The sequence below is a fragment of the Macaca fascicularis genome, chromosome 10 (assembly GCF_037993035.2).
Source record: "Macaca fascicularis isolate 582-1 chromosome 10, T2T-MFA8v1.1".
NCBI classification, from domain to species: domain Eukaryota; kingdom Metazoa; phylum Chordata; class Mammalia; order Primates; family Cercopithecidae; genus Macaca; species Macaca fascicularis.
The window spans coordinates 35420339-35432931 of record NC_088384.1 but is presented as its reverse complement, the minus strand read 5'-3'; the positions used below and the strand labels follow the sequence as shown (position 1 = coordinate 35432931).

Here is a 12593-nt window from a genome sequence, read left to right as displayed (position 1 = left end):
GTCCATGTCCACTGTGGCCTGCGGGCCTTGGGTCCCAGGGTCAGCAGGGTAGCTCCTCATGTTCCAGGATTGAGGGGAACAGCCCAAAGGCTAGAGGGAAGAGGCTGAGGACCGTGAGCGAAGTGTGAGTGTGGAAATCTGTTGGGAGCCTGGGTCTGAGGAGCAGGAAGAGACTGAGGATGCTTGCTGGCAACCGCTCCTAGCAAGGGGGTGAAGGTGGGGACCACAGCCAGCCAAAGGCAGACGTGGGCCCCGAGTAGGCAGAGGATGTGCCTGGATCAGGCCTCTGCTCTCTGGATAAGGGATGCGGTCCCTGATACCACAGAGCTGTAGAGTGTGGAGGAGCAGCTCTGAAGCACTGTCCTGGCCCCGCTCTGGTTTTGGTGGCCCAAGTCACAGCTTGGCACCCCTGGGAGGCTCCAAGGACTGCCGCAGGCACATCTGTTCATGCATGGTCTTCTGCAGGGCCCAGGTCTTCTCCAGATCCACCTGGACATAGTCCACCTTCTCCCCAGACGTGACAGAGCCTATGGATGACTGAGGGACAGAGGGTGGAAGTGGGAGTGGGAGTGTCTGTGAGTTCCTGGTGAGGAAGGACAGGCTGAGGAGGGGGCTCTCCCAAACTGTCTCAGGGGGAAAGGAACCTCCGCCTCCTGCTCTCAGCAGCCTGTGGGGCCTGGGCTTTAAAGCCTCAACTCCAGGCTAACCTCTCCTGCTGCTGGATGCCACAGCCCTGCCAGCACTTCTCATCTCCCAGCTCGCAGGAAGAGCCAGGCCCTTCTCTGGCCCAAAGATTGGTCAAGGCCTTCCCCTCTAAACACTTATCCAGGGCAGGAAATTTCCCAGGTGTCAACAAGCACCAGCCTAGGCCTTTCCAGGGGTGCCTCGGTGAGCCCTATCTCCCCAAAGGGGGCAATGCACAGAGGTGGAGCTCTCCACCCTGCTGTCTAGACAGGCTGGCTACTGTCTAGTAGTAGACACTGCTTTACTGTCTACCAGTAGGTGTGCTTTCTCGGGAGGCTTTCCGGGGCCCCGAAGTCCCTTCTGACACCCCCGCATCAATGGCTGAGCTCTGGAACCCTCCCACACAGTGAGTTCTCCTCATAGAAGAGTTTGGCCTGGAGCCAGGTTGCTGAGTCCTGGGTCTCTCCTGATTTATTCCGCAACCTCCACAGATCAGGTCTCCACACCGTCATCTGTCTGTCTCTACAGGGAGTCAGGGCAGGCTGATGAAGGCACCATGCTGAGAGGGAAGGAACAGGAGCCCCAAGATCCAGATCAGAGCACCACTGAGCATAAGAGCCAGGCACTGGGCTGGCAGTGGCAGCCCAGCAGCCCGGTGCTGCTGGTGCTGAAGGGCCTGGCCCCACAGTCTCTCTCCCAGGACCCAAGGACTCTGCCCAAGCCCAGCTCCACCCCAGGCACCTTGCTCGGCTGGAAGTCCAGGGCCACGTAGTGGATGGTACCAGTGCTCCTTGGCAGGGCTGAACTGCTGGTGCCACCGGAAACAGGAAATGCAGATGCCGCGTTCTGCTGTCACAAGGAGGAAAATCCTACAAATGAGTTTAGGACACAGACAGACGCAGCACCCAGTGGATCACACCTGTGGGTGTAGCTGCGAGCCTACTGGGTCCTACTCTGAGCCATGCACTGGGGCACACTCTGCTCATTCAAACCCTCTCAGCAGTCCTGTGAGCCAGGTGTTACTACTGTGCCTCTCCTTCATACACTAGATGCTGCACCCAATCAGTCCTCTGAAACTCCCACCCATGGCCCAGAGTGGGTCCATCCTACAAAGCAGCTGCCTCCCCCTCCAGCTCCCAGACATCAGCAGTGCCCACCACCCCAGGCTGCACGGAGCCTACTCCCTTACTGCCCACCACCCCGGGCTACATGGAGCCTACTCCCTTGGCAGCTCTCCAGGAGACACACAGGGTCCCCCAGCCTCCTCCCTAGAAGGCTGCCACCTTGCTGGGACATTCCTGAAGTGTGGCTCTGGTGAGAAAAGAGGCCGCCCTGGGCTCTGGGTTTTGGCTGCTTTGCTGGTTGGCTGGCTCATTCTTCTGGTATCTATGCAGCAACTATCAAGTGCTGGTCATGATGCCCTCTTCAGTGCCAATCTAACGGGTGTCCTGTGGTCCACCTGCATCTCCACGTCTCTCACAGCCCTCACCACGGTGAGGCATGTACATTTGTGTCTCCCCATGGCCAACAAGACACCTCCAACTCTGCCCCTTCCAGGGCAGGGCCCACCTGCGTCACCATCGTGAGGGCGAGGCGGGCTGCCTCTGCTCTGCAAGTTCCAGACTTCCTTAAGGGGAAACCATCATATTCCTAACCCTGATGATTGCCTGATATGCCTGTGCTCAAGAAGGCTTGCAACAGGAGACCAAATCACACCTGACTGGGCTGGGGTGAGTCAGCTGGGGTAGCTACGCTGGGAACCAGGGACGTGAGTGTGGGTCCCAGGGGACTCTGATAGGCGGCTTACAGTGAACCCCAAGGACTCACCAAGAAAATCTCTCTCTCTCCACTGTCTTCTGAGTCTGTGCTGGTGATGCTCTGCATGGAGATGGGGTATTGGGAGGAGCTGGAGTAAAAGGTGTGGCTGTCGTGGGAAGAAGGCAAGGAGGACATCCTGCGTGGGGCTCAGGGCTTCTGTCAGGGCTCCAGCCTCCAGCTGGGCCCTGACTTGAAGCATCCAGACCTCACACTGTTACCGGATCAAGAACTGACGGGGCAGGGATCATTATTCCCCCTTTACAGATGAGAAGGCCGCCACGCCTCATGAGACACAGTCAAGATCAGCTATGTCCAGATCAACATCAGCGTCCAGTTTCCTGACCACAAGCCAATGGCCATCCCACTCACTCCACCACCAACCCGAACCAAGCTCCTGTTTCCACTGACAGACACTCACCTGGTCCCAGACCAGGACTCTGTGACAGGTGGCTTGAAGGAGAGCTCACTGATGACCCTGTTGTTTCTCAGGTTGGATGGTGTTGGATTTGCTGGAGCAGGAAAAGAACCTTCAGTCATCAGCCAGGTCTGGTTCCCTGTGGCCAGAATGATCCCCACCCAGGTATCCCACTCCTTCCTTGAACCCTGTGCTGGGCCAAGGCCACAAGGTGACGTCATAGCAGCCTGGAACCTGAACTCTAGCTCTTCTTCCTGGTCTACACGTGGAGGGCACAGACCAAACTTCACTGGACACCTGCTGTGAGCCAGGGCCACTGTCCCAGACACTCTCTTTCCAAGCAAACCCAGGAAGTAGGAGTTACTATCTTCATTTCACAGAGAAGAAAACTGAGGCTCAGAGAATTCACATGACTTGCCAAAGTCAGACGTTCCACATCCAGGATCCACCTGACCCCTAAGCGAATGAAGAGTCCCTGGACATTGTCAAGAGATAGAATGGGGAAAGACTTACCTTTCCGGTTAGGCTTGAGGCTGCGGTTGACAGGGGGCAGCTGGACCTCATGTCCCTGGCTGACGTCTTGGTGCACAGAAAGCTCCCTGAGTGGGAAGCCAAGCAGGTTAAAGCAAACAGGACATGAGCCCACAGCGGTGCAGACACCCTGAGAATCGCTGCTTGCTTGCTCCACAGCCACCAGGGTAGGGAAGCCTGGGTTCATGGGCACACAGCTGTCCTCAGAAGCAATGCTGTCTGACAGGCCCACGAGTGCTTTTCCTGGCTAGGAAGGGGAAAGTGAAAGAAACACAGCTATCACCAGCAAGAACAAGATAGGAATGAGAATTTCTAGACAAGGCCAAAAAGAGTCATGATTGGGTGTTCTGAACGAAACTCTTGATCACCTTGGCTGGGGGCTGCTGTCTTCAGCAGCCACCAGAGGCCCAGACAGAAGTGCTCCAGCCAGGAACCCCATGCATGGGGCCCCTCTGGGCAGCCTCAGGGGTCAGACTTTGGAGCAGCTTCCATGACACAGTCACACGTAAAAGTGGAAGAGTTTTCAGTTCTTACAGGCCCTGGGAGGTCAGGGAGCACAGACAAAGAGAGCAACAGGAAAGAGGGTGGCAACTGGCAGTGTATCTTGCGGAATGGGGTGTGGATCACTTAATTGAGGTTGGAGTAAATGCCTGGATGATCCATTTAAAGGGAGCAGCAAGACAGTGGCGAGCCCAGTCTGCTGGCTGGGGGAGGTGAGTCTAAGTTCCTATCTCTGGCCACTGACTGAAGCCACATGGGTGTGATGTAGAACTGGAAACCATCAGGATGACTAAGTCCTCTGCCTCTGTTCTGAGAAAGTTAAACCTGCATTCAATGTGGATGCCAGGGCAGCATACAATTATAAGCCTTCATTACATGGGGAGGGCTACACATTGAAGCTATCAGAGTGACCCTGGAAAGACTCTGAAATCAGAGTAGAGGCAAGAAAAAATGAGATGTCTGGGCCCTTCTAGCTCTCAGGACCCCATGGGGTCCAACTACAATTTGTGACAAATCTATAGGATAAAATATCTTTAGTGGCTGGGTCCACTCTGGTTTCTGGATGCTGGACCCAAGCAGAAGGCAGCACAGGCTATGCACCATGCAGGTGTGGCCTCAAGACCCACCATCCACCTCAAGTCCTGACTCAGCACTGGCGGGTGTGGGGAAAAGAAAGAGAGATCAGACTGTTACTGTGTCTATGTAGAAAGAAGTAGACATAAGAGACTCCATTTTGTTCTGTATTTGAGATACTATTAACCTGTAACCCTACCCCTAACTCTGTCCTTGCCAGAGACATGTGCTGTGGTGACTCAAGGTTTAATGGATTTGGGACAGTGCAGGATGTGCTTTGTTCAAAAAGTGCCTGAAGGCAGTACGCTTGTGAAAAGTCATCACCATTCTCTTAATCTCAAGTACCCAGGGACACATACACTGCGGAAAGTTGCAGGGACCTCTGCCTAGGAAAGCTAGGAATTGTCCAAGGTTTCTCCCCATGTGATAGTCTGAAATATGGCCTTGTGGGAAGGGAAAGACCTGATCGTCCAACACCCATGAAGGGTCTGTGCTGAGGAGGATTAGTATAAGAGGAAAGAAGGCCTCTGGGCAGTTGAGATAGAGAAAGGCATCTGTCTCCTGTCCGTTCCTGGGCAATGGAACGCCTCACTGTAAAACCTGACTGCATGTTCTATTTACTGAGATAGGAGAAAACCGCCTTAGGACTGAAGGTGGGACGTGCTGCAGTGCAGCTCTTTATGCACTAAAAAGGTTTATGGAGATGTTTGCATATGCATATCAAGGCACAGCACTTTTCCTTAAACTTATTCATGTCACAGAGATCTTTATTCACATGTCTTTCTGCTGACCTTCTCCCTCCTATGATCCTATTTGTCCTGCCACTTCCCCTTTTCCAAGATGGTAAAGATAATGATCAATAAATACTGAGGGAACTCAGAGACAGGTGCTGGCGTGGGTCCCCTGGGCCCACTTTTCCTTTGTCTCTGTGTCTCATTTCTTTCCTCAAGTCTCTCATTCCACCCAAGGAGAAACGCCCAAAGGTGTGGAGGGGCAGGCCACCCCTTCAGGCAGGTCAGCATCTCAGGCCCTGATCAAGGCAAGGACCATATCAGATGTCTTGGCCCTGGAAGGTGAGGTGTGGGGCGAGGTGCACTTCAGCAGACAAGGAGATTCCTCTCCCCCAACGGCTGTGATTAGCAGACAAGGTATCAGGGAGGTACAGGGAGCTTGGGGCTCACTCAGGCTTGTGGGTGACCATCAAGCTGCAGGCAGAGCTGCCACAGAGTTGTGCAATGCAGCAGACCTAGGTACAGCCTTCCTCCAGCTCCTGCCCCATCTGCCCTCTGCCTTGGTTACCTAATTCCCACCATCTTTATAAGGGGCCTGAAGCCAGGCTTTGTTGCTTGTCTGACACCTTGGACAACTGTGGTTACCCTTTCCAGGTGGCAGCCTGGAATCCATCCACCTCACCTGACTCTGAGTACTGCCCTTGCCTTGAGGCTCACATGGAAGCACCCCTTCTCCAGAGGATCTCCTGGATAAGGTTGCTGAATCACATCACCCACCACCCCGGTAGCCTGTCGCCTCCGCCTACCCATACCAAAGGCTCACAGGGAAGCACTCCTGCTCCAGGGGACCTCATGGGTTAGAGCACCTGCTTAGAGCACCCAGAACCCCAGCATTCTGCACCCTCTGCTACCCACAGGGCTGGTGAGCCTTGTGATCCCATCTACTTAAGTACTCACTTTCTTCCAGACCTGGATACCTGTATCTCACTTATCCAAAAACTGAACCTATGATTCTGAACTGAGGCAAGAACCCAGGCAGGCTCCTAGGAGGGAGATGCTGTCACCCTTTGGGGGATGTGCTTTTAGTTCCCTGGAGTGTGACCTTTACCTCCCTGAGCCAGCCTGGGGACCCCTGGTTCAGTCATACTCACCAGGAAAGAACTGACTCCCTCATGCATGGACTCAGCAGGCCAGCCGGCATTCCCTCCACCATGCCGGGGGTACTTGCAGGAGCAAGCTATGACAGAGGAAGGAGATCCGCATGTATCACAGCTGATCCATGTGTTGATGCCTCCCACACCCTCCCCAGTGCTGCTCAGGGTCTCACTGACGCTCCAGAGGACACGACTCTCCACCCCAAACGACAAGGTGTTACCTCTAACACATCCTTGCTCCCTACCACAACTCCTCCTGAGTTTCCAGGTCCAGCTCCAGTGTTACCCACAGAGTGTCTCTCCTAGACATCTACCCACAGGACACACTTCTCCTTCAACTCCTATGGCACCCACCACCCATCCTCTTCACCCACCTGCCACCTCCAGGAACAGTAAAGAGGGCTTGTACTGACTTCTGCATATCGGTTTCATTTCATTGTGTACATAAATGTGAGCTCTGAACAGCAAACCTGTTTTATATATGTCTCTATCATTTCAATTTCACAGCACAAGGGCCTTGCTCAAATTGCTGAAACACTGAAAAGACTGCAAAGAGTTCTAACCCAGGATCCAGGACCTCAGCATGAGGTTCATCTTTGCCACTTCTGACTTGCAACCCTGAATAAGCCTAAGTACCACGGGCCTCATATAAAACAGAGAAAACAAGGCTTTGCCCCACCAAACTCCCTCATAACGGGAAGAACAAACAAAGGCTCTGCAAGATGTAAGAATGGATGCAAAAGGAAAGGAGTTACTATTGATCGATTTCTTTTCATTGAGGAGAAGAGGTTATATGCAAATATAAAATACTCTCAGTGGAAAACAAATGACAAAAAAATCTAGGTATTTCAAATACAAGTTTAGACTTCAAAGAGATCCAAATATAGGTTGGAAAATATTTTGAAGATCTCGTTTTGTTTCAACTGTGAGTCCACACTGGTTTGGCTCTAGTTTGGACTGATCTCCTCAATTTCTATTTTAAGTCTTTGCTTTGATTTACACATACATACACGATTATTTAGAATTCCAAACCCATAATGTGCTGTACTGCAACGAAGAATGTTCTGTCTCCCTTAGTAGAGGCTGAGTCTGCCACAGTCTTGCCACTGTGGGTGTCTACTAACAGCCTGCAGTGCTGGGGGACACAGCGGTCTCAAGGTCCAGACAGGAGATGAACTTGACTATCAGTGACCTGAGTGGCTCCCAAGTCTCCCTTGGCCATGGGAGACCAAGGACTAGCTAACCACTGAGAACCCGGTGCCACCTCCCCTCTCCCTCTATTTCTCGGTGAGGGCTCATACTGACCTTGGCAACATCGGCTGTTGTCTATTGCAGGAAGGGTATTCCGCCTGGGGATGGCAGCGTCAATGGACCACCTGCTGCTTTCACTGACTGAAGGTCTCTGCTGAGGGCTGCCCCACTGACATGCTTCTGCCTGACTTGCCTTGGGCAGGGGAAGGGAGCCAATAGGCCCAGGAGTGGCCATGGCCGTGGCACAGAGGTTCTTGTCTAACGTGACTGTCCTAGGGATGTGGTGCGCTGAGAGTGGGATGGCCGGAACACCACTGTTGTTCACCAGGTGGCCCCCAAACTCCTGGCACAGGGTGCTTCTGGGTGCCTTGAAGGGGTACACACCCTCATTATCTGCCTCAGAGCCTGTGAGGCTGCCTCTGGTGTGGCCATGGGAGGCCAGGCTCCAGGGGGTTCTGCAGGTGCTGCCTCTGAATTCTGTATTGTGCTGGCTCGGCTTGGAAAGGCTATGGAAGCCATGGATGTGACCGCTGACTCCATCGACACTGTATTCACTGTGCTGGGCAAGATTTTGCACAGCTGTGCTTCTCCTCAAGGGGAATGGGGCCCTGGAGCCCTGCGAGAAGCTGGCACTCCTAAGACAGAGAAAGAAGGGAAGGGGCAGGGGTGAGAGGAGTGCCCCAGGGAGGCAGGCGGGGAAGTTCACAGCCCCATGTAGTGAGATGGTATGGAGAAAACACAGGAAGAGGAATTGGGCAGACCTGAGGTTTGTCTAGTTTGGGAGTTCACTACCTTGTGGCCTTGAGCATTTTCCCTTTCTGAATCAGTATCTCCATCTATAAAATGGTGATTAAAAACTCATTTTGCAGGTTGCTTAGAAATCAGACTCTATAAGAAGGCAAGGAGGACATCCTGGGTGGGGCTCAGGGCTTCTGTCAGGGCTCCAGCCTCCAGCTGGCCCTGACTTGAAGCATCCAGACCTCACACTGTTACCAGATCAAGAACTGACGGGGCAGGGATCATTATTCCCCCTTTACAGATGAGAAGGCCGCCACCCCTCATGAGACACAGTCAAGATCAGCTATGTCCAGGTCAACATCAGCATCCAGTTTCCTGACCACAAGCCAATGGCCATCCCACTCACTCCACCAACCCGAACCAAGCTCCTGTTTCCACTGACAGACACTCACCTGGTCCCAGACCAGGACTCTGTGACAGGTGGCTTGAAGGAGAGCTCACTGATGACCCTGTTGTTTCTCAGGTTGGATGGTGTTGGATTTGCTGGAGCAGGAAAAGAACCTTCAGTCCATCAGCCAGGTCTGGTTCCCTGCGGCCAGACTAATCCCCACCCAGGTATCCCACTCCTTCCTTGAACCCTGTGCTGGGCCAAGGCCACAAGGTGACGTCATAGCAGCCTGGAACCTGAACTCTAACTCTTCTTCCTGGTCTACACGTGGAGGGCACAGACCAAACTTCACTGGACACCTGCTGTGAGCCAGGGCCACTGTCCCAGACACTCTCCTTCCAAACAAACCCAGGAAGTAGGAGTTACTATCTTCATTTCACAGAGAAGAAAACTGAGGCTCAGAGAACTCATATAACTTGCCAAAGTCAGACGTTCCACATCCAGGATCCACCTGACCCCTAAGCGAATGAAGAGTCCCTGGACATTGTCAAGAGATAGAATGGGGAAAGACTTACCTTTCCGGTTAGGCTTGAGGCTGCGGTTGACAGGGGGCAGCTGGACCTCATGTCCCTGGCTGACGTCTTGGTGCACAGAAAGCTCCCTGAGTGGGAAGCCAAGCAGGTCAAAGCAAACAGGACATGAGCCCACAGCGGTGCAGACACCCTGAGAATCGCTGCCTGCTTGCTCCACAGCCACCAGGGTAGGGAAGCCTGGGTTCATGGGCACACAGCTGTCCTCAGAAGCAATGCTGTCCGACAGGCCCACGAATGCTTTTCCTGGCTAGGAAGGGGAAAGTGAAAGAAACACAGCTATCACCAGCAAGAACAAGATAGGAATGAGAATTTCTAGACAAGGCCAAAAAGAGTCATGATTGGGTGTTTAGAACGAAACTCTTGATCACCTTGGCTGGGGGCTGCTGTCTTCAGCAGCCACCAGAGGCCCAGACAGAAGAGCTCCAGCCAGAAACCCCATGCATGGGGCCCCTCTGGGCAGCCTCAGGGGTCAGACTTTGGAGCAGCTTCCATGACACAGTCACACGTAAAAGTGGAAGAGTTTTCAGTTCTTACAGGTCCTGGGAGGTCAGGGAGCACAGAAAAAAAGAGCAAGAGGAGAGAGGGTGGCAACTGGCAGTGTATCTTGCGGAATGGGGTGTGGATCACTTAATTAAGGTTGGAGTAAATGCCTGGATGATCCATTTAAAGGGAGCAGCAAGACAGTGGCGAGCCCAGTCTGCTGGCTGGGGGAGGTGAGTCTAAGTTCCTATCTCTGGCCACTGACTGAAGCCACATGGGTGTGATGTAGAACTGGAAACCATCAGGATGACTAAGTCCTCTGCCTCTGTTCTGAGAAAGTTAAACCTGCATTCAATGTGGATGCCAGGGCAGCATACAATTATAAGCCTTCATTACATGGGGAGGGCTACACTTTGAAGCTATCAGAGTGACCCCGGAAAGACTCTGAAATCAAGGTAGAGGCAGGAAAAAATGAGATGTCTGGGCCCTTCTAGCTCTCAGGACCCCGTGGGGTCCAACTACAATTTGTGACAAATCTATAGGATAAAATATCTTTAGTGGCTGGGTCCACTCTGGTTTCTGGATGCGGGACCCAAGCAGAAGGCAGCACAGGCCATGCACCATGCAGGTGTGGCCTCAAGACCCACCATCCACCTCAAGTCCTGACTCAGCACTGGCGGGTGTGGGGAAAAGAAAGAGAGATCAGACTGTTACTGTGTCTGTGTAGAAGACTCCATTTTGTTCTGTATTTGAGATGCTATTTACCTGTAACCCTACCCCCAACGCTGTCCTTGCCAGAGACATGTGCTGTGGTGACTCAAGGTTTAATGGATTTGGGGCAGTGCAGGGTGTGCTTTGTTTAACAAGTGCCTGAAGGCAGTACGCTTGTGAAAAGTCATCACCATTCTCTTAATCTCAAGTACCCAGGGACACATACACTGCGGAAAGTTGCAGGGACCTCTGCCTAGGAAAGCTAGGAATTGTCCAAGGTTTCTCCCCATGTGATAGTCTGAAATATGGCCTTGTGGGAAGGGAAAGACCTGATCGTCCAACACCCATGAAGGGTCTGTGCTGAGGAGGATTAGTATAAGAGGAAAGAAGGCCTCTGGGCAGTTGAGATAGAGAAAGGCATCTGTCTCCTGTCCGTCCCTGGGCAATGGAACATCTCAGTGTAAAACCCGATTGTATGTTCTATTTACTGAGATAGGAGAAAACCACCTCAGGACTGAACGTGGGATGTGCTAGCTGCTCTTTATGTACTAAAAAGGTTTATGGAGATGTTTGCATATGCTTATCAAGGCACAGCACTTTTCCTTAAACTTATTCATGTCACAGAGATCTTTATTCACATGTCTTTCTGCTGACCTTCTCCCTCCTATGATCCTATTTGGTAAAGGTAAAGATAATGGTAGAGATAAAGATCAATAAATACGGGGGGAACTCAAGAGACCAGTGCTGGCGTGGGTCCTCTGTATGCTGAGCACGGGTCCCCTGGGCCAATTTTTTCTTTGTCTCTGTGTCTCATTTCTTTTCTCAAGTCTCTCATTCCACCTAACGAGAAACGCCCACAGGTGTGGAGGGGCAGGCCACCCCTTCAGGCAAGTCAGCATCTTAGGCCCTGATCAAGGCAAGGACCATATCAGATGTCTTGGCTCTGGAAGGTGAGGTGTGGGGCGAGGTGCACTTCCGCAGACAAGGAGATTCCTCTCCCCCAACGGCTGTGATTAACAGACAAGGTATCAGGGAGGTACAGGGAGCTTGGGGCTCACTCAGACTTGTGGGTGACCATCAAGCTGCAGGCAGAGCTGCCACAGAGTTGTGCAATGCAGCAGACCTAGGTACAGCCTTCCTCCAGCTCCTGCCCCATCTGCCCTCTGCCTTGGTTACCTAATTCCCACCATCTTTATAAGGGGCCTGAAGCCAGGCTTTGTTGCTTGTCTGACACCTTGGACAACTGTGGTTACCCTTTCCAGGTGGCAGCCTGGAATCCATCCACCTTCCCTGACTCTGAGTACTGCCCTTGCCTTGAGGCTCACATGGAAACACCCCTTCTCCAGAGGATCTCCTGGATAAGGTTGCTGAATCACATCACCCACCACCCGGGTAGCCTGTCCCCTCCGCCTACCCATACCAAAGGCTCACAGGGAAGCACTCCTGCTCCAAGGGACCTCATGGGTTAGAGCACCTGCTTAGAGCACCCAGAACCCCAGCATTCTGTACCCTCTGCTACCCACAGGGCTGGTGAGCCTTGTGATCCCATCTACTTAAGTACTCACTTTCGGCCGGGCGCAGTGGCTCAAGCCTGTAATCCCAGCACTTTGGGAGGCCGAGACGGGCGGATCACGAGGTCAGGAGATCGAGACCATCCTGGCTAACCCGGTGAAACCCCGTCTCTACTAAAAAATACAAAAAACTAGCCGGGCGCGGTGGCGGGCGCCTGTAGTCCCAGCTACTCGGGAGGCTGAGGCAGGAGAATGGTGTGAACCCGGGAGGCGGAGCTTGCAGTGAGCTGAGATCCGGCCACTGCACTCCAGCCTGTGCGGCAGAGCGACTCTGTCTCAAAAAAAAAAAAAAAAAGGCCGGGCGCGGTGGCTCAAGCCTGTAATCCCAGCACTTTGGGAGGCCGAGGCGGGCGGATCACAAGGTCAGGAGATCGAGACCACAGTGAAACCCTGTCTCTACTAAAAATACAAAAAATTAGCCGGGCGCAGTGGCGGGCGCCTGCAGTCCCAGCTA

General features: G+C 53.1%; 1 protein-coding gene across 1 annotated transcript in view; it reads right to left on the bottom strand.

The window, feature by feature from the left end:
- Nucleotides 1–270: 270 nt before the first annotated feature.
- The window catches only part of GAB4 (GRB2 associated binding protein family member 4), a 56864-nt gene continuing 44541 nt past the window's right edge, over nt 271–12593 (bottom strand). Inside the window, 5 exon segments of the mRNA XM_074003171.1 lie at nt 271–537; nt 1426–1530; nt 2512–2608; nt 8849–8939; nt 9360–9624. Coding sequence (XP_073859272.1) covers nt 394–537; nt 1426–1530; nt 2512–2608; nt 8849–8939; nt 9360–9624 — 702 coding nt within the window. The 3' untranslated portion in view covers nt 271–393.